At 42.9% G+C, this 20,859-nt stretch overlaps 1 protein-coding gene across 3 annotated transcripts in view; it reads right to left on the bottom strand.

The window, feature by feature from the left end:
* The window catches only part of LOC126187434 (endoplasmic reticulum-Golgi intermediate compartment protein 3), a 112,474-nt gene that overhangs the window by 34,497 nt on the left and 57,118 nt on the right, over positions 1-20,859 (bottom strand). For all 3 annotated transcript variants that reach the window (XM_049928509.1, XM_049928508.1, XM_049928510.1), the window contains exon 7: positions 12,113-12,170. In XM_049928509.1, the coding sequence (XP_049784466.1) occupies positions 12,113-12,170 (58 nt within the window). The remainder of the gene's footprint in view (positions 1-12,112; positions 12,171-20,859) is intronic.

Here is a 20,859-nt window from a genome sequence, read left to right on the forward strand (position 1 = left end):
AGAGCCATGTGAAATTTAAAAGGGTGAGATTCCAAGAATTTTAACAGCTCAGCTTTATCAATGTATCTAAATCAAACCAGGCGCTGAAGGGTAATAAATCCCATGAAACATATACTATCAAAGGGCGAACCACCTGTAAAACTAGACATGTCATGTACCAATTGTCATGTAAACACTGTTGGGCCTTTTACGTGTATGACTACCACCAAGTTATCAGTTAGTGTGATAGGACATAGGCAGAAGGTGTATACAGCCAACAAACAATATCCTGTTGCTGGGCAAGCTCTACAACTTGAAATCTGAGAAATCCGCAGGTGCGAAATTGCATTACATGTCCTTGGTTCTCGCCACACACCTGGTCTTAATTTGCGTTAATTTCTTTGGTCTCAGCATTTCTTCTCAGTATCTATTTGTTTCTTCACTTGCTTTCAGTTTCCTGACCTCTCTATTTCCCCCATCTCTACCACACACAATGCACTTAGCTTTCCAATCTTATAAACTCATGCACAAATTTTTGCCAGTAATCTCTGTCTTGTGTGTTGCCCTATCTTCCACTTTTAAGCTCTCAGGTTTTTAAATCTAGTCCAGTACGAGGTGCATTCAAGTTCTAAGGCCTCCGATTTTTTTTCTAATTAACTACTCACCCGAAATCGATGAAACTGGCGTTACTTCTCGACGTAATCGGCCTGCAGACGTACACATTTTTCACAACGCTGACGCCGTGATTCCATGGCAGCAGCGAAGGCTTCTTTAGGAGTCTGTTTTGACCATTGGAAAATCGCTGAGGCAATAGCAGCACGGCTGGTGAATGTGCGGCCACGGAGTGTGTCTTTCATTGTTGGAAAAAGCCAAAAGTCACAAGGAGCTGGTCAGGTGAGTAGGGAGCATGAGGAATCACTTCAAAGTTGTTATCACGAAGAAACTGTTGCGTAACGTTAGCTTAATGTGTGGGTGCGTTGTCTTGGTGAAACAGCACATGCGCAGCCCTTCCCGGATGTTTTTGTTGCAGTGCAGGAAGGAATTTGTTCTTCAAAAGATTTTCGTAGGATGCATCTGTTACCGTAGTGCCCTTTGGAACGCAATGGGTAAGGATTACGCCTTCGCTGTCCCAGAACATGGACACCATCATTTTTTCAGCACTGGCGGTTACCCGAAATTTTTTTGGTGGCGGTGAATCCGTGTGGTTCCATTGAGCTGACTAGCGCTTTGTTTCTGGATTGAAAAATGGCATCCACGTCTCATCCATTGTCACAACCGATGAAAAGAAAGTCCCATTCATGCTGTCATTGCGCGTCAACATTGCTTGGTAACATGCCACACGGGCAGCCATGTGGTCGTCCGTCAGCATTCGTGGCACCCACCTGGATGACACTTTTCGCATTTTCAGGTCATCATGCAGGATTGTGTGCACAGAACCCACAGAAATGCCAACTCTGGAGGCGATCCGTTCAACAGTCATTCGGCGATCCCCCAAAACAATTCTCTCCACTTTCTCGATCATGTCGTCAGATTGGCTTGTGCGAGCCCGAGCTTGTTTCGGTTTGTTGTCACACGATGTTCTGCCTTCATTAAACTGTCGCACCCACGAACGCACTTTCGACACATCCATAACTCCATCACCACATGTCTCCTTCAACTGTCGATGAATTTCAATTGGTTTCACACCACGCAAATTCAGAAAACGAATGATTGCACGCTGTTCAAGTAAGGAAAACGTCGCCATTTTAAGTATTTAAAACAGTTCTCATTCTCGCCGCTGGCAGTAAAATTCCATCTGCCGTACGGTGCTGCCATCTCTGGGACGTATTGACAATGAACGCGGCCTCATTTTAAAACAATGCGCATGTTTCTATCTCTTTCCAGTCCGGAGAAAAAAAATTGGAGGCCTTAGAACTTGAATGCATCTTGTAAATCTCTCCAGACCTGGAGTTCTGGAGAACTTTTCTGAACTCTCACCATACCTTACCAGGCATTCTCCTTCATCCCTCTTCCATCTGCTTCGACCCTTCTGCCAGAAGAAGGAGCCACTGGCTCCAGAATCTTGCAGTTTTCAGTACCTTTATATGTGTTTTCTTCTGCCACCACTTGGTGAATAGATTTTTTATTTATCTAATTACATTATATTTTCAAAAAATGATTATTTTTGTTGAGATTAAATATTCACATGAAATTTCAGGATTTGTCCTCTGCCTTTAAACTGGTGAGAGAGGGGGGTAGTTTGATCATTTTTAACAATTTCTAACTTGAATGGCAGTGAGTATAAAGGTTTATTAAAAACATTTGCTGGTTAAAATATTATTCAGACACATTAAACACGATGCATTCTTCCATCTCTTAATTCACTAACCCAAATTGAATTCAGGGTAGAGAAAACGTGTTGAATGCAACATGCACATTTGGGCTACCAGAAGAGAAAATGTGCTGAATGCAGTCTTCCTACTTGCATACATTTACCCATGTTTCAAGCGAGCTTGGCATGACGTCACAAATGGCCAAATGAGAGTTGCCTTGATTACATGTTTCAAGAAATATTACAGAAGTGCTCATGCAGGTGCAGCTACGAAACCAGTTATCGGTTCAAAGGAACGAAAATATGGATTGTGAAATAGGTACTATAGTATGATTTATATATTGCAAATGGACTTATACTTGTAACTTAATAACTTATATTCCACAGAGCATGGAGAATAAACCCCTGGTAAGAACTATTCTCTAGGTGTGCAGCTATCAGGTATCTGTTCACAGAGCTTTAGTTAAACCGTGTAGCACCTGTTGTGGTCTCAAATAGAGTTATAAGCACAAAATGAACAGTCCACTTGCAGCAGTGTCAATACTGAACTTTCAATTGTTGCATTTTTGGTTGATCTGCTGGAACATCTGTTCTAAGTTCATAGGTAAGTAACAGTTTATCTACAAACAGGAATGACAGGACTAAAAAGAGTTTTGGTAGTAGTTAGAAACAAGTACATTTTATTGTTTTACACTGCATGAAGCTGTATTAGTCTACAACTTGTCTTCATTCTTGACTTTGTGTTCAAATTCATAAATCCTAATTTGAGAGGGAGGGCCAGTTTGGAATTATGGAAGAACTAGTTATAATTACAACCATACAGTGTTCAATTTTCTGTTTTCCCCCACTATTTTGGATTTACAGCAGTCTCTGTATGTTGATACTGTCGCAGTAATTGATCCCCACACAACCAATAATGTTAATTTGCTTTCCTATCAGAGCGCTATATTTGTACTGGTCTTCCCATGAAATACAATAAAATAGAAATTGTGGTCCATATTTCAAACTTTTGGAACACTCTTATCAATGAATCTGTGGAATTATGACTGTCTGGAGACCTTGTCAATTGGGATGGCAGTTTCCAGTTAGATAATGCATCCAATTCTGCTGAAGAAGAACTTCATGCTCTATGTAGCCAGTGTAGTTGTGCAATTCCACCGTGTGAAGATGGAAGGTGCTCATAGCAACACATCCAAATGAGTGGTATTAAACAGGAGACCTCAGTGCACTTTCGCTAGGTTACCATATTTACTCAAATCTAAGCCACACTTTTTTTCCGGTTTTTGTACTCCAAAAAACCACCTGCGGCTTAGAATCGAGTGCAAAGTAAGCGGAAGTTCTGAAAAATGGTGGTAGGTGCCGCCACAACTAACTTCTGCCACAGAATATGTGTAGCGCTACACAGGCATGCTTTGCAGGCACAAAGATAAATACTGGCACCAAAACCTAGGCATCAGTAAATAAATTAAAAGAAAAGGTAGAAGAATTTATGCATTATCTCATGTATTCTTTCATGTTTGCTGCTATCTCATTTAAATCCTTCTGCCTAGTAAACTACGAAACTAGAGTAAGACAACAGCAAACGCGGAAGAATATACATTTCATGTCATGTTTATATTCGTATTATTCTTATGCTGAATAGTGATACAGTCAGAAATGAAGCACGGCAACTGACTAGATTTTTAAAGCTACGATGACTCTAATTTCTATGCAGAATGTAATGTACTAAAGAGGCGTCTGCAAACATTTTCAAACGGAGAAAAATTTTTGCTAAACTCTCGTTCAGAACGTCTTCTATCATACGCAGTCTATTATTTGGTTCTTGTTGTTCATTATCAAAGAAAGCAGCATTGTAAGTAACTACAAATAGCCAGTCTCTTGCCATTGTTTCACTTATGAGACAATTCCTCTCTCTCTCTCTCTCTCTCTCTCTCTCTCTCTCTCTCTCTCACTCTCTCTCTTTTTTTTTTTTTTTTTTTTTTTTTAATTGTAAGCTGCGGTAGCGCGCACAAAAGCAGGACATGTCGTAAACACTCATTATCAGATTTCGACAAACAATGCATGACAACTTAATAATGCATTTTCAGCTAAGAGTGACAAACACCTATAGCAAAGAGAACGGCACTTATCAGATCAAAGCAAAATAAGCAATCGATTCAAACCAGTCGAAGCACATGAAAAAGGGAAGGGTACCTGTATAAATAAGGACAGAGCACCTGACACATAGCAACGGCTACTTGGTAAAGCTTAACTGTTAAGCTTACGACTCGAACCGAACTACTGTAGCTGTATCTTTATTCATTCGACCTAAATTGTGTCTCATGTTACAATGGACCAACTTTGTTTCGATTTGGAGGTGCGGTCTAAAACTTTTCTCTCCCCTTGAATTTCAAGTCTAAAATTTCAGGTGCGGCTTAGATTCGGGAAATTTTTGTTTCCTTGATTTTGAGTCTCATTTTTCAGGTGCAGCTTAGATTCGAGTGAGGCTTGGATTTGAGTAAATACGGTACACCGGAAGACTGTGGCAGGAAGTTGGTGACATCTGGCAGTTCACCTGAAATTTCATGGAACAATCTATATGCTGGGAAAGTTTTAGATTTCACATGGTAAAATGGATAAAATGTAGAGACTATTACGAGGGTAATCTCAAAAGTAAGGTCTCCTATCCCATTTTTTATAAGTACATAGACCTGTTTATTTCTACAACACAGGGCTATAACAAATGATTGAAGCGATTTCATAAATTCACTGTAGCTCCATTCATTGACATATGGTCACGGCACACTACACATACGTAGAAAAACTCATAAAGTTTTGTTCGGCTGAAGCCGCACTTCAGGTTTCTGCCGCCAGAGCGCTTGAGAGCGCAGTGAGACAAAATGGCGACAGGAGCCGAGAAAGCGTATGTCGTGATCTAAATTCAGTCATAACAGTGCAACGACACTTCAGGACGAAGTTCAACAAGATCCACCAACTGCTAACTACATTCGGTGATGGTATGAGCAGTTTAAAGCTTCTGGACGCCTCTGTAAGGGGAAATCAACGGGTCGGTCTGCAGTGAGCGAAGAAACGGTAGACCACATGCGGGCAAGTTTCACGCGTAGCCCGCGGAAGTCGACTAAAAAGCAAGCAGGAAGCTAAACGTACCACAGCCAACGGTTTGGAAAATCTTACAGAAAAGGCTAAAGCAGAAGCCTTACCATTTACAATTGCTACAAGCCCTGTCACCCGATGACAAAGTCAAACGCTTTGAATTTTCGGCGCGGTTGCAACAGCTCATGGAAGAGGATGCGTTCAGTGCGAAACTTGTTTTCAGTGATGAAGCAACATTTTTTCTTAATGGTGAAGTGTTTAAACCTCCTCTACCACGAAACGTGCCAGAACTGCGAGCTCGCATCAACAATGCTTTCGAACTCATTGATGGGGACATGCTGCGCCAAGTGTGGGAGGAACTTGATTATCGGCTTGATGTCTGCCGATTCACTAAAGGGGCACATATCGAACATTTGTGAATGCCTAAAAAAACTTTTTGAGTTTTTGTATGTGTGTGCAAAGCATTGTGAAAATATCTCAAATAATAAAGTTATTGTAGAGCTGTGAAATCGCTTCAATCATTTGTAATAACCCTGTATTTTACATCAGTTTATAGCTTGAACATTTAGCTATTTTTCGATATAATCACCATTTCCGTCGATGCATTTTTGTAGGTGCTACGGCAGTTTTTGTATGCCCATGTCAGCTCGTCGCCATGCTGTTCAAAAAGTTATGAACCTCTTCATTAGAGCTGAATCGCTTTCTGGCCAAATGTTCTTTTAACCTAGGGAACAGGTGATAGTCACTGGGCACCGAGTCAGGACTATAGGGTGAGTGGATGATTATCTTCCACTGAAACTGCTGCAGGAGAGCAACGGTTTGCCGAGTGATGTGTGGGCAAGCAGCATTGTCATGGAGAATGTGTACGCCCTTGCTCAACATTCCTCTTTGGTTCTAAATTGCCCGCTTGAGTTTTTTCAGAGTCTAACGGAACCTGTCAGCATTAATTGTGGTCCCAGTGGGCATAAAGTCGACCAACAATACCCCTTTCCGATCCCAATAAACGGTTGTCGTGACTTTACCGGCAGACAGTGTTTGTTTGAATTTCTGCAGCTTTGGCAAAGAAGGATGCCGCCACTGGCATGATTGTTGCTTAGTCTCAGGTGTAAAGTCGTATGCCCATGTTTCGTCACCCGTGGCAACTGAGTCCAGAAAGTTGTCCTGTTCGGCTGCAAGGTGGTGAAGAAATGCACAGGAAGCATCAACTCATTGCCGCATGTGGTCCTCAGTCAGCAGGCATGGCACCCATCTTGCGTACACCTTCCAGTAGTTCAATGTTTCCGTTAAAATTCTGTGAGCGGTGCATCGGGAAACCTCAGGAACCAACATGCAGAGATCATCCAGGGTGATCCACCAGTCTTCAGGCATGCTTTGCTCAACCTTCAACACTGTCTTCTCAGAAATTGACGGTCTAGAGCTCCTTTGTTCGTCGTGAATTTCGGTCTGACCAGCTGCAAACTCTCTACACCACTTACGAACATTTTTGACATCCATGCACGACTCACCATACACTTCTGTCAATTGGTGATAGATTTCAATCAGCGCAGTGCCCTTTGCATTCAAAAACTGAATAACTGCATGCAATTCGCACTTGGTGGTAAAATCCAACGGGAGCTCCATTCTCAACGGCTGCCAAGCCAAGACTGAGCGCCTCAGAGAGGCGTGCGCATGTTTACACACAGTGCCTGAAGCACTCTTCATAACAGTGTGACCAACTGCCATACAAACAGAGTTCTGTACTTATAAAAAAATAGGAGGCCTTACTTTTGGGATTAAGAAGCCTGTCATTTTATCGATCAATCAATTAAAAAATCCCAAATTAAAAATTGCATATTACTTAGGAAAAGAGCTCAAACTGCACAATAAGTAAACATGGCTATTTATTGAACTAAAAGGTTGGGCGAACTACTTCTAGCCTGGACAACACACAAAATTTTACGTTTCTTTTTAAAATAGCAATGTGAACAGCTAAAATAAAGGGCAGGTTCCCACTTAAGTTTGCTTCTGTCCTCTTATCATAATAAAGAGCACACTCCATTAAAATGAAGCAAAATGTGATTCCTCAGCCACACATTGTGCATTCATCACACCAGGGTATATAATCTCAGCATAATGGATAGTGCTTTATACTCAAAGCATCAAGGTGAAATTAAATGATCCTATGACTTTACTGACTGAGGGACTCTGTCACAGGTTTTTCTGCCAGTAGGTGTAGTTAACATATCAAGGTAAAGTTTATTTTGTCAGAGTTACCTGTATGAAGTACACCATAGTTGAGCAATTAATTTCTCCAACTGTGTCTTATTGTTCACCACTAACGGCTATTTTTCATCCTGCATGTTGCACAGGTCTTTGACAACTGTGAGATTATGACCAGTGGAAGAATGGCACAGTGTCATCTCTGCATGCCTCCTGCACTGCCATATCTCTTTCCTTATTTCACCGTATTTCCTCCTGGTCCAGTACCCATTCAAATTATACACTCCTGGAAATGGAAAAAAGAACACATTGACACCGGTGTGTCAGACCCACCATACTTGCTCCGGACACTGCGAGAGGGCTGTACAAGCTATGATCACACGCACTGCACAGCGGACACACCAGGAACCGCGGTGTTGGCTGTCGAATGGCGCTAGCTGCGCAGCATTTGTGCACCGCCGCCGTCAGTGTCAGCCAGTTTGACGTGGCATACGGAGCTCCATCGCAGTCTTTAACACTGGTAGCATGCCGCGACAGCGTGGACGTGAACCGTATGTGCAGTTCACGGACTTTGAGCGAGGGCGTATAGTGGGCATGCGGGAGGCCGGGTGGACGTACCGCCGAATTGCTCAACACGTGGGGCGTGAGGTCTCCACAGTACATCGATGTTGTCGCCAGTGGTCGGCGGAAGGTGCACGTGCCCGTCGACCTGGGACCGGACCGCAGCGACGCACGGATGCACGCCAAGACCGTAGGATCCTACGCAGTGCCGTAGGGGACCGCACCGCCACTTCCCAGCAAATTAGGGACACTGTTGCTCCTGGGGTATCGGCGAGGACCATTCGCAACCGTCTCCATGAAGCTGGGCTACGGTCCCGCACACCGTTAGGCCGTCTTCCGCTCACGCCCCAACATCGTGCAGCCCGCCTCCAGTGGTGTCGCGACAGGCGTGAATGGAGGGACGAATGGAGACGTGTCGTCTTCAGCGATGAGAGTCGCTTCTGCCTTGGTGCCAATGATGGTCGTATGCGTGTTTGGCGCCGTGCAGGTGAGCGCCACAATCAGGACTGCATACGACCGAGGCACACAGGGCCAATACCCGGCATCATGGTGTGGGGAGCGATCTCCTACACTGGCCGTACACCACTGGTGATTGTCGAGGGGACACTGAATAGTGCACAGTACATCCAAACCGTCATCGAACCCATCGTTCTACCATTCCTAGACCGGCAAGGGAACTTGCTGTTCCAACAGGACAATGCACGTCCGCATGTATCCCGTGCCACCCAACGTGCTCTAGAAGGTGTAAGTCAACTACCCTGGCCAGCAAGATCTCCGGATCTGTCCCCCATTGAGCATGTTTGGGACTGGATGAAGCGTCGTCTCACGCGGCCTGCACGTCCAGCACGAACGCTGGTCCAACTGAGGCGCCAGGTGGAAATGGCATGGCAAGCCGTTCCACAGGACTACATCCAGCATCTCTATGATCGTCTCCATGGGAGAATAGCAGCCTGCATTGCTGCGAAAGGTGGATATACACTGTACTAGTGCCGACATTGTGCATGCTCTGTTGCCTGTGTCTATGTGCCTGTGGTTCTGTCAGTGTGATCATGTGATGTATCTGACCCCAGGAATGTGTCAATAAAGTTTCCCCTTCCTGGGACAATGAATTCACGGTGTTCTTATTTCAATTTCCAGGAGTGTATATACATCTACTGTTGCAGAGAGGAAGGTGGTCCTATATGTCTTGGGTGATTTTTCTCGTTTGGTCACATTACTTTTAGGGCTGCAGATATCTGAGCAAGTGAAAAACTTCCTTGCTTGATGACACATCATCTGCTGCAGTGCCTTCAGGATCTCTCACAGCTCAATGTTACATGTATGAACACTGTCAGGAAGTTGAAGCTGAGGGCATGCCGAGGAAAGACAACTGGGCAACCACTGATGTCACCTTGTTTTGAGCTGTCCATATACAATATGATAAATTTGTTGTGCTAAATTCTCTCAAAACTGCAGCCCACTCACAAACAGTAGACACAGGAGAGTGGTAGATTCTGTCTTCCTATAGTTTCAATATGCATTCAGCACAGTGCCATTTTGTCCACTGATAACCGTGATACACTCAGTGTATAATAACAAGTATACAATTTACTCAAAGAATTATGGGTTCATAAAATCCAGCACATTACACTGCAGAGCAAATGTTCAGCACGAGTCCAAGCAACATTCGGTGTGCCATAGGGAAGCATTAGAGGATCATTAATATTCTCAATAAAGATGCATTGCTAGATAAGGTTAATAGCAGTCTCACTGCCTGCACTGCTGCTACTTTTTCTACAAACATGTGTTTTTGCTGGCTGATCATAAAAAATATAGAATAAATTGTTGCTTCAAATGGCAACTCCTTTGAATATAAATATTAGCAAGTTAATGAGAGTTTAGTAGCACCTGACAAAGATTAGTGATATATCGCTAAAGAGTCTCCCTCCATATCTGCAGGTCATACTGTAAAGCAATATGAAATGGGGGCAAACATTTGAAATCAGCTTTAGAGAAGATAAATGTAGGATACATTTGTTAGCATGATTCTTGGGAAGTGTAATGAAACTGTAAAGGAAACTGCACACAATACACTAGTAAGACTTATTCTACACTACTGCACTAGTGGTTGGAATTATCAGCAGTAGTTGCACATGACTGATTGACTGACTACTTCATGGTAACTGGTTTTAAAACTATTAAAATGTAAAACTGAATGAAAAGCCCAACAGTCCACTGTAGCTGTATTTATTTAAGTCGATCAGAGACGCACACTTTTAAGTTGCTTCTCCTGGTGCATGCCATACAGAAACAGTTGCTGTGGCACAACAGCAGACATCAAACAAATTAGCAAAAGGTAGTACAGCCTATGCAAAACAGAAATTAACATTCTGATGGAGTGTAAATGGAAATCTTTGGAAGGAAGGTTATGCTGTCCTTGGAAAACACTGTGGGTAAATTCTGGAAAAAGTATCTGATGAAGAGCAGAGAAGCAGTATGCTGTCTTCATCGTGTATTCCACACAGGGATTATGGGGTTAAAATAAAGAGGACTGAGGGTGTTTTCCGCAGCATACAGTGTTATTCTTCTGCACTCCACACACAATTGGACAGAAAGTCACCAATATTACAACAACGGGCCATCCATTAGGTCTTGTGGGCTATTGTGTAGATGTGTCAGGAACTAGTACTGGGGCTGAGTGTCACTGTGGGTGTGTATTATGGTATGTGTGTTAAATGAGAGCATATCTTGCAGAGTTTGAAAAATTCTCAATGCTCATGCCTAACAAGAAGCATACTCCTTACATTGTGACACTGTGGAACAATGAGAATGAAAACAGGCTCTCACTGCTTGCCTGGTGCAGCTACAGGCTGAGTCACAAATTTATTATGCTTTCTGTTCACAGTGAATGTACAGTTGTTTGACTGACATGAACAGAAAGCAGTTGTATAGCTTCATGAGGGTCTCCATAGGTCAACATTGTTCAATCTGTGTCATTCCTTTTTCTAAGTATAATTTCGTTCATGTTAACCTACACAGACAGGTGACACAAGATATATTACATGTACCATAGTAGGTACTCAGAAAATGTTGGTTTATGGAACAACTGGATTCCCTAAGAGGCATTTCTATCACTATATGGCTCAAGAGAATGCATCACTTTTCACTTTCTCTTTATACAAGTTCAAAATAAAACAAGGAACTGAAATAAACAAGTGTAATGCTGACAAAACATCTTATTCTATGCTAAAATAAACAAAATATCTTATTCTCCATGAAATATCAATCAAAATATAAGGAGATTGGATATATAAATAAATCTAATAAATAAATCTACTCACCAAGTGGTGGCAGGAGAACACACATATAAAGATACTGAAATTTGCAAGATTTTGGAGCTAGTGGCACCTTTTTCTGGCAAAAGGCTTAAAGGGGAAGGAAGAGAGATGAAGGAAAAGGACTGGGGAACTGCAGAAAATGGATAGAGTTTGGAAACGTCACCCAGAACCCCAGGTCAGGGTAGACTTACAGGCGAGATGTGAAAACCTGAGAGCTTCCTCTTCAACCCTTATGCCAGAAGAGTGAGCCACTGGTTCCAAAAACATGCACATTTCATTATCTTTATATGTGTGTTCCCTTACTAAAGCTTGGTGAGTAGATTTATTCTTTACAAGGGTGCTCAACTGTGATCATTTTTTGTGACATGTTAAACCTGCCAGCTGGACTGAAACTTGAACTGGGTTACACTTTTGTGGACAGGAGTATTCCCATAGAAAAATATGGAGAAATAAGAGCAGTCTGATTATGCTTTGAATCTACCAGTAAAGCCTGGTGGAATCACTCAATTCGAAGAATATGGCTTGCAAAAGACAGCTTTGCAAGTTCAAGTTCCAGTCTTTTGCCCAGATTTAATATCCCATATCACACTGCCTTTCATTGTTATCATACTACCTTGGTACTTCCTCTGGCCATTTGTATATATTGACTTACCATGCACATGATTAATAGAGAAGCTCTGGCCAGGTGCTATATGGAAACTGCCCCCTACCTAAAGTACAAATAAAATAATCTGTGTAGTTTTGTTAGTGACAGAAACAATACAAAGATTACATAGTGGCTACATAAATATGAATCACTTGTTGGACTTCACAGGAAATCTGAAGAGAACAAAGTAGTATTCTAACATCTTTATAGAAATCATACTCACAGAGCTTTTGTTGGGGGAGATGTATATACAGAAATTCTTATTACATGGAATCCAGGGCACAAGTGAGTAAGAGATAGCAAATCAAACAGAAAAAAGTGGTAATAAGGATTTCTCTTTTTCATTCCAGCTCACTACAGCAATAGAAGTGTCAGTTTTTACAATTAACAAAATGCCATCTGCAGCTAGAGTGCAAGCATGCAACTAGCATCTTCTAGAATATCTTAATCTTTGAGTCAATAAAGTAGAAATGACTTGATGAAAACGTCAAATGTTTCACAATAAATGGACTTTTTGGGGATCATTCTCTCAATGCCTTGTACAATCCGCCTAAATTTTTTGTAGGACCATTTAAAAAAAATACTATTCATTCAAAATCCAACCACTCAAATTAAATACACTGCTGCAAACTGAAATTGCAGCATTATGAATGCAGCATGCATCAACCATCAAATCTGGCACGGAATGTACTACATGCTTCTATATGTAAATTGTAGTATCTGCACCAGCATACATACATACATACACTACTGGCCATTAAAATTGCTACACCAAGAAGAAATGCAGATGATACAAGGGTATTCACTGGACAAATATATTATACTAGAACTGACATGTGATTACATTTTCACGCAATTTGGGTGCATAGATCCTGAGAAATCAGTACCCAGAACAACCACCTCTGGCCGTAATAAACAGCCTTGATACGCCTGGGCATTGAGTCAAACAGAGCTTGGATGACGTGTACAGGTACAGCTGCCCATGCAGCTTCAACACGATACCACAGTTCATCAAGAGTAGTGACTGGCGTATTGTGACGAGCCAGTTGCTCGGCCACCATTGACCAGACATTTTCAATTGCTGAGAGATCTGGAGAATGTGCCGACCAGGGCAGCAGTCGAACATTTTCTGTATCCAGAAAGGCCCGTACACGACCTGCAACATGGGGTCGTGCATTATCCTGCTGAAATGTAGGGTTTTGCAGGGATCGAATGAAGGGTAGAGCCACGGGTTGTAACACATCTGAAATGTAACGTCCACTGTTCAAAGTGCCGTCAATGGGAACAAGAGGTGACCGAGACGTGTAACCAATGGCACTCCATACCATCTTGCCAGGTGGTACGCCAGTATGGCGATGACGAATACATGCTTCCAATGTGCATTCACCGCGACGTCGCCAAACGCGGATGCGACCATCATGCTGCTGTAAACAGAACCTGGATTCATCCGAAAAAATGACGTTTTGTCATTCGTGCACCCAGGTTCGTCGTTGAGTACACCATCGCAGGCGCTCCTGTCTGTGATGCAGTGTTAAGGGTAACCGCAGCCATGGTCTCCAAGCTGATAGTCCATGCTGCTGCAAACGTCGTCAAACTGTTCGTGCAGATGGTTATTGTCTTGCAGACATCCCCATCTGTTGACTCAGGGATTGAGACGTGGCTGCATGATCCGTTACAGCCATGCGGATAAGACACCTGTCATCTTGACTGCTAGTGATACGAGGCCATTGGGATCCAGCATGGCATTCCGTATTACCCTCCTGAACCCACCGATTCCAAATTCCGCTAACAGTCATTGGATCTCAACCAACGCGAACAGCAATGTCACAATACGATAAACCACAATCGTGATAGGCTACAATCCGACCTTTATCAAAGTCGGAAACATGATGGTACGCATTTCTCCTCCTTAAACGAGGCATCACAACAACGTTTCAACAGGCAACGCCGGTCAATTGCTGTTTGCGTATGAGAAATCGGTTGGAAACTTTCCTCACGTCAGCACGTTGTAGGTGTCCCCACCAGCACCAACCATGTGTGAATGCTCTGAAAAGCTAATCATTTGCATATCACAGCATCTTCTTCTTGTCATTTAAATTTCGCATCTGTAGCACATCATCTTCGTGGTGTAGCAATTTTAATGGCCAGTAGTGTACATACATATGGGTGCAAAAGAGCTGGCATGGGTCTCACGAAAGAGTAGTACAGAAAGCAATCACAGGTGACGCGCATCATGTGTTGTATGGGCGGAACTGCTGACCCAGATGTTTCCTTGCCTGCAGCAATGTGCTGGACCAGTCAGCTCTTACACTGAGACAGGCTAACTGGCTTTCACAACACACCATGCTCTGGGTTCCCATGCTAGTTTTTTAGGCGATCTGTACATGTAGCATTTTGTGCTTGTTTCTATGCCAGTCTCTATGCATTGTTCAGACTCTCTGCTCCCTTGTAGACTGCCCCATGCATCAAGATGTTTCTGTTCCAGAGTTCTGCTCCCCAACTTTTGGATTGAGCACCTAGCATTGGCTAGGCTAGAGTAATCACACTTGTTCTGACAGGATGGTTCCAGGGCACTGCCATGCTTGTACAGATACCAGAGTGGCAATGGAGGACTTTATTACATGTGTGAATATTTTATTTATTTATATTTTCATAATGTTAATTTGTGGGCATCGTGGACCTGGCATTTTTGCAATGGTGGCAGGAACAGTTATGCCTCCAGAAGCAATAATAGCTGCAGCAGGAGTAGATGCAGGAGCTGCTCAAACCAAATGCAAAATTGCTTTGCTCTCACGCTGTGCTGGTGACAGGGCAGATGACCGCAAAAAAGCCTTCTCTCCCACAGCATCGTAGAGCACTTGCCCGCGAAAGGCAAAGGTCCCAAGTTCGAGTCTTTGTCCAGCACACAGTTTTAATCTGCCAGGAAGTTTCAGGTTATAAGAATGCTGAAATGCAACTTACGTTGTAAGTGGTAAATTCACTGTTGACACAAAATGTTTCTTTTGTTTTTGGATTCCAGATTGTTGACAAAGTTCACTTAATGTACCAATCAGTCACCTTTCCTTTTGGACTCTTTACTGAATTTGTATGACCAGCTGTTTGAGAATATCTTGGGCTGGGAAAAAAATTTGAGGTCCATGTGTTCCTTATGCCATCATCAGTAGCAAAATTTTGTTGCTCCTGCCCCATCCTCTTTGCCATTTGCAACAAACTCAAGGCTGAGTCACAGCATTGGCAGGAACTTGGTGCTGTTTCCCCTATTTCATCTAGTCAGTGGGCCACCCCTTTGATAGTGATTCACAAGACAAATGGCAGCACGCCCTTTGTGGCAATTACAAACAAACCATCAATATACTCTGTGTCATGGATTCATTATTGTATTCCACATTCACAAGAAGTGCTGGTGAGGCTGTCAGGGGCCCAGTCTTTTCCTGTATTGACCTATGTGATGCATATCTGAGGTTGCCAGTGGACGCTACTTCTCATTGTTTCTTAGTGCCCTATGACCCTTTTGGGCTTTATCAGTTTAGTTGCTTGCTCATTGGAACTTCTCCTGCCCCAGGAATTTATCAAAGATACATGGAGCATTTATTAAGGACATTCCCTGTTGCAATAACTACCTTGATGTCATCTGGGTCACGGGTTCTACACAAAAATGTAGGTTTTTTGCCCCTAAGGTGCACCTTCCAGGTCATGTGCTAGCAAAGATGACCTCATCCCTACAGATGAACAAGTCAGTATCATTGTCAGCGTGCCAACACCCAAGAACATGAAGGAGCTCCAGTCCTTTCTGGGCAAGGTTTCTTATTATACTAAGTTAATTCCCCAGGACACAGACATCTGCCATTCTCTTAACCAGCTCCAAAAGGGCATAAAATTAACGTGGTCTGCAGATTGTCAATGGATTTTTTCAGTTGCTCAAGCAGTCTTTGTGCTTCGCTCCCTGTTTGGCTGCTTTTATGCTTGGTAAGCAATTAATACTGACCACCAACACGTCCCAGTATGGCATCGGTACAGTCTTGTCACATCATAATCCAAATGACATTGAGCAGCCCATTGCTTAGGCATCAAAGACACTATCAGTGACACAAGGTAAACCATTCAACCATTCACAGACAAAAAAGAGACAATGGTTATCATTTCCTGTATTAAAAAGTTTTACAGTATTTTGTACCAAGCAAAGTTCATACTCATCACTAGCCAGGAGCCACTGACTTCACTGTTCGGCCCCAGCAATTGCAGAGGGGGAATTTTTTCTCAGTAATTACTGCTTTGACATTCATTGACCCAAAATTAAGTTCAATCGACAGGAGTCTCTTGTTTTCACATTGGATGATATCTTTCAGCAGATATTGTTTTTCTTTGATTGGGCAGGAAGTCACGGCCACCACGGCCCCTAACACCTCTTTTCCAGAAAACTATCTCAGTTTTCCAGAAAACTATCTCAGTCCAGTCGGGATGGCCCGAGCTTCCTCCTTCAGGAGCAAATTTGGCATGGCATATGTTTTTCACATTTTTGACATTGTCCATGGGTCTTCATGCTTGTCGTGAAGAAGCACAGCTGTGGACCAGTAATACCTCCTGCATTGCATCCTCGCATAGAGCAGCTGATGCATATGTCACACTGGTGTATACCTCACATGGAGGCTTTGGCATGGCGATACATCTACAGGATGGTACGATTGTGACACTGAACATCTTGTATGGATGTTCACAGCCTGTGAAGAAAACCAGACTGCGCTGCTGAGTCAGTATTCCTCTTAGCCAGTCCTGGAGCACACTTGGGACAGTGTATACATAAACTTCCCAGGCCCTTTTCTGGAAACGTGGTTGTTGGTGGTGGATGCGCTGTCCAATTTCCTGTATGTAGCCAAACTGTCCTTCACAACAATTTGTGAGTTGTAAGTCATTTTTGCCGTTGAGGGCTCTCCCCAGCTCCTCATATATGAACACAGTTGGCAAATTTATGTCGCTGGAGTTACCTACTTGCTTGGTAAGCAAGTAGGTAACATCAGACTATTGCTCATTTCACCCAGTTACTAATTCATAAGTGCAGCGAGTTGTGAAAATTTTGAAGACTGAAATAAAGAAATCTGGATATGCCTCATCCCACAACAGTGCATTGTCTAGTTTTTTAGCTATGTACCAGGTGATACTGGTAAATAGCTGCAGGCTGGCAGAACATCTGCATGGGTGCCAGCTATGGGGCCTTTTGAATTTGTTACACCTCAAGACACATGTCGTAGAATGTCACAGCCCACCACATTTTCTTCAGGGATGTCATTTGGGCCTGACCTATTGGCTAGCAGCAGCAGTGGCTGCTGGGTGTTGTGGTGGGTTACAAGGGCCAGCCTTTGTTTGTGCCAGGCGATGGGGTCAGTTATTGTGTCTTCCAGATACAGGGCTTCCGACTGTGGCTGCACGCACACCCACTGCTGCCCCTTACTGTGCCCTTTGCCATACTACTTTGGCCTACACAATATGGTGCGAGCAGCAATCGCTGGCATGATTTCTGATGCTGAGCCTACAGGCCTGAAACACGTGCTCTCCTTTGATCACTTGGCTGTGGAAGACTCCTTGCACCCAATGATGTAGGTGGACTGGTCGTTATGCCAGTCATCGCAAACTTCTGCCATTCTGAGAGGTGAGTCATCACTACCTACTTTGAGGTAGACTTGCTGCCAGGGAATCTCACGCCTCCTCCAGTTTTGCAACAGAGGTCGTGGCAGAAACCAGCCCATTTTTGTTCCTACGTGGCCTTTTCAAGGGGAAGGGATTTATTATTCCCGCCAACAGACATACATGTGGATGCATATGAGCTGGTGTGTGTCTTTCAGCAGAGCACTCCAGAATGTTATCATGAATGGCACACAAGGTGCATCACATGGCTGGACTTGCTGACATAGGTGTTTACTTGTCAGTGGTGATAGGCTGGGACAATCAATTCTCACATTGAAAATGGCTAACAAAGACCTGACTTTCGCTTTGTATCGAGTTCTTCCTCCTCTGGGGTCCCACTCCCCTGCTTCTGGGTCAAGTACCTACCATCGTCTACAGAAGTGACATTTGTGCTGACGGGACAGTTCTGCAGCATTGTCACATCTGTGCAGATGCAAAACAAATGCATTTCAGCACATCTGCACAAACTAGGTATGAGAAGACTGTCTACATTCTGTGTATATGGAAAGATTACTAAGGGGGTACTTGATCAGAAATAGCATTTGAATGCTTTTTGGCAGTAGGATCATGTTGTACCTCACATACCAAGAAGAAACTTCTACCAACATGTGCTGGAATTAGACAGCAGCAGGACTGTGGCCTATTGAGACTGCAGTTTATCACTCTGCAATATTGCTGCTCATGTTGTGTCATGATTCCATGACTGCTATGAAAATGCAAAACTGATGTATTCAGGGAAGTCGTACTCAATGTCATGGAGGATCTCAATGGCCCCAAGTGACTAGTGACTGGGAGTACAGACATACTGTTTGCTCAGCCATGCAGGTTCTTGTAGTCACATTACATACCTTGAGCCAGGAAATGGGCTTGTCTGCAGCAAGACAAGTATGTACAAAGACACTGTGATAATTTCTAGAGCATGATCCTCTGTCAGCATAGCAACCACTTGATACGACAGCGGAGAGAGGTGCTCCTACAGTGGTGGGCTTAACAACACTGGACAAAGGAGTGGCACAGTGTCATCTTTTCAGATGAGTCTTGGTTCTGTGTACTGCTTCACAACTGGAGTACCCGTGTCTAGTTGTTCCAAGGAGAGCAAACATCAGATTTCATTTCTCATCTTCAGGCCTAGAACATGATAAGAAGGTATGGGAAACAATTGGCTACTTGGCTACACAACATGATGATCTCTGGTTCACCCAGTGAGTAATTTGGACAGCAGCCATTACATTTGTGTTTTGTTAAGGCTAGTGACTGTTCCCTACCTTCAAAAGTTCTGTGATATTATCTTTCTGCAAGGTAACACAAGGCGGAATGCTGCCTATTTTTCCCTGACCTACCTGCATACAAGGGGACTTTAATATACAGGGAGACTTAAACTGATGCCCTAGCCAGCACTTTTCCAGGTCTCTCACGCATTGGAAAGGTCCGATCATGATTTGCCAAAAGATTAGCATGTCACCACTCACCAACCACTATGATTAATGAACTCTGGGCGAGTTGGAACAGCATGGAATGATGTATACGAGTATCTCTTTTATCCGGTCCTCATTAATCTGGGTTATCCACAGTCATTTTTTGTTTCCTTGTCTTTTTTTTAACATAAAAAGGATGGTATACAGTTGGTACAATATGGTACATGCACAGTCGTTATAACGGAACCAAAGGTGACATACAGATCACCAGTCTCATGCTTTTAGTAAGCTTTACTACAATCAGTGTGGGTCTGTTCTTTACTGAGTTAAGAAGCTGTACCAGTATTGTTAGTTTGTTTCCTTGTTTTGAGTGTGTGTAAGTGAAATAACATCCAAGCAAAAGAAAGTGGTTGTTTTGATGGACAAAGAGTTGGAAGTGCTAAAAAGGACAGACAAAGGAGAACTGTAGAGAAACATAGATGCAGAATATGGTGTAGGGATATCAACTATATCAGACTGGAAGAAGTACCAAAAAGAAACTGAAGACCTCTGCTGCAAAATGATAACTAAAGACAGTTTGCAGAACTGTGGTACAATAAAGTAAGCAAGAAAGAAAACATTGGATGAAGCAATATTCATTTGGTTCAGTGAGGAAAAAAAGAGTATGGTGTCCCAATATGCGGTCCTATCTTGTGGGAAAAGGTCCTAAACTTAAACAGCAATTACCCAATAATGATTATCACTTCACAGTCAGCCAAGGTTGGTTGGAGAGATGGAAACCTCATCAAGGAACAAGCCAGTTTTCAGTGATGGTTAAAAGCTGTTTGTGGGATACACTGGCCGCAGAAAACTTTTTAAAGATGAAGAAGTAATTTTCTCTGAAAATATCCCCATCTACACAATCATGCTGCTCTAAAATGCCACACAAGTTTGAAACAAAATACACAAACACACTGTTTCAGTACATAATCATAAATATGAACCGACTGCAGTAACTTTCAATTTTAAGTGCCTAAGAATGTTTTCCTGTTGTGGCAAAATAAAGGGTTTGTAGACCTGCATTGCAGTACATATTAGAGTTTTTGCATTTAGTAGAATATTTCTGGATGTTTGGTAACCTGGATTATGTCCTGTCCCACCCAGTCTGGATAAACGAGGTTCTTGTGCACTTGTATCTATTGTCCACACTCAGTCTGCCTTAACGCTCACCTAGGTTAAAGCCACTGTTGTTGCCAGAGGTGGCAGTTCTGTGTACTGAACTTGGCACCCTGCAAATTTAATCTTATGTTCTTCCTACAGTACCGTATATGCTTCCTGTCCTTCCTGGTGTTACAATTTTAATGGCTAGCAGTGTACTTTATTAGTATAAAAGAATGTCACATAAGCAGACAAATATCTACCCCTTTTCTTAAAAAAAAACTGTGACGTTCATGAGGGAGATGATAATTAAGAATTAAACAAAATATGCAATCAACCACAAAGAGATCAACTGCTTGTATGCAAAAAAAATGGAAATAAGCATATAGCATCATTGGCCGGGAGGCCCCTATTCGGGGAAGTTCGGCCGCCAAGTGCAAGTCTTATTTCATTCGACGCCACATTGGGCAACTTGCACGCTGGCGATGAGGATGAAATGATGATGAGGACAACACAACACCC

This window comes from Schistocerca cancellata, chromosome 5 (assembly GCF_023864275.1).
Source record: "Schistocerca cancellata isolate TAMUIC-IGC-003103 chromosome 5, iqSchCanc2.1, whole genome shotgun sequence".
NCBI classification, from domain to species: domain Eukaryota; kingdom Metazoa; phylum Arthropoda; class Insecta; order Orthoptera; family Acrididae; genus Schistocerca; species Schistocerca cancellata.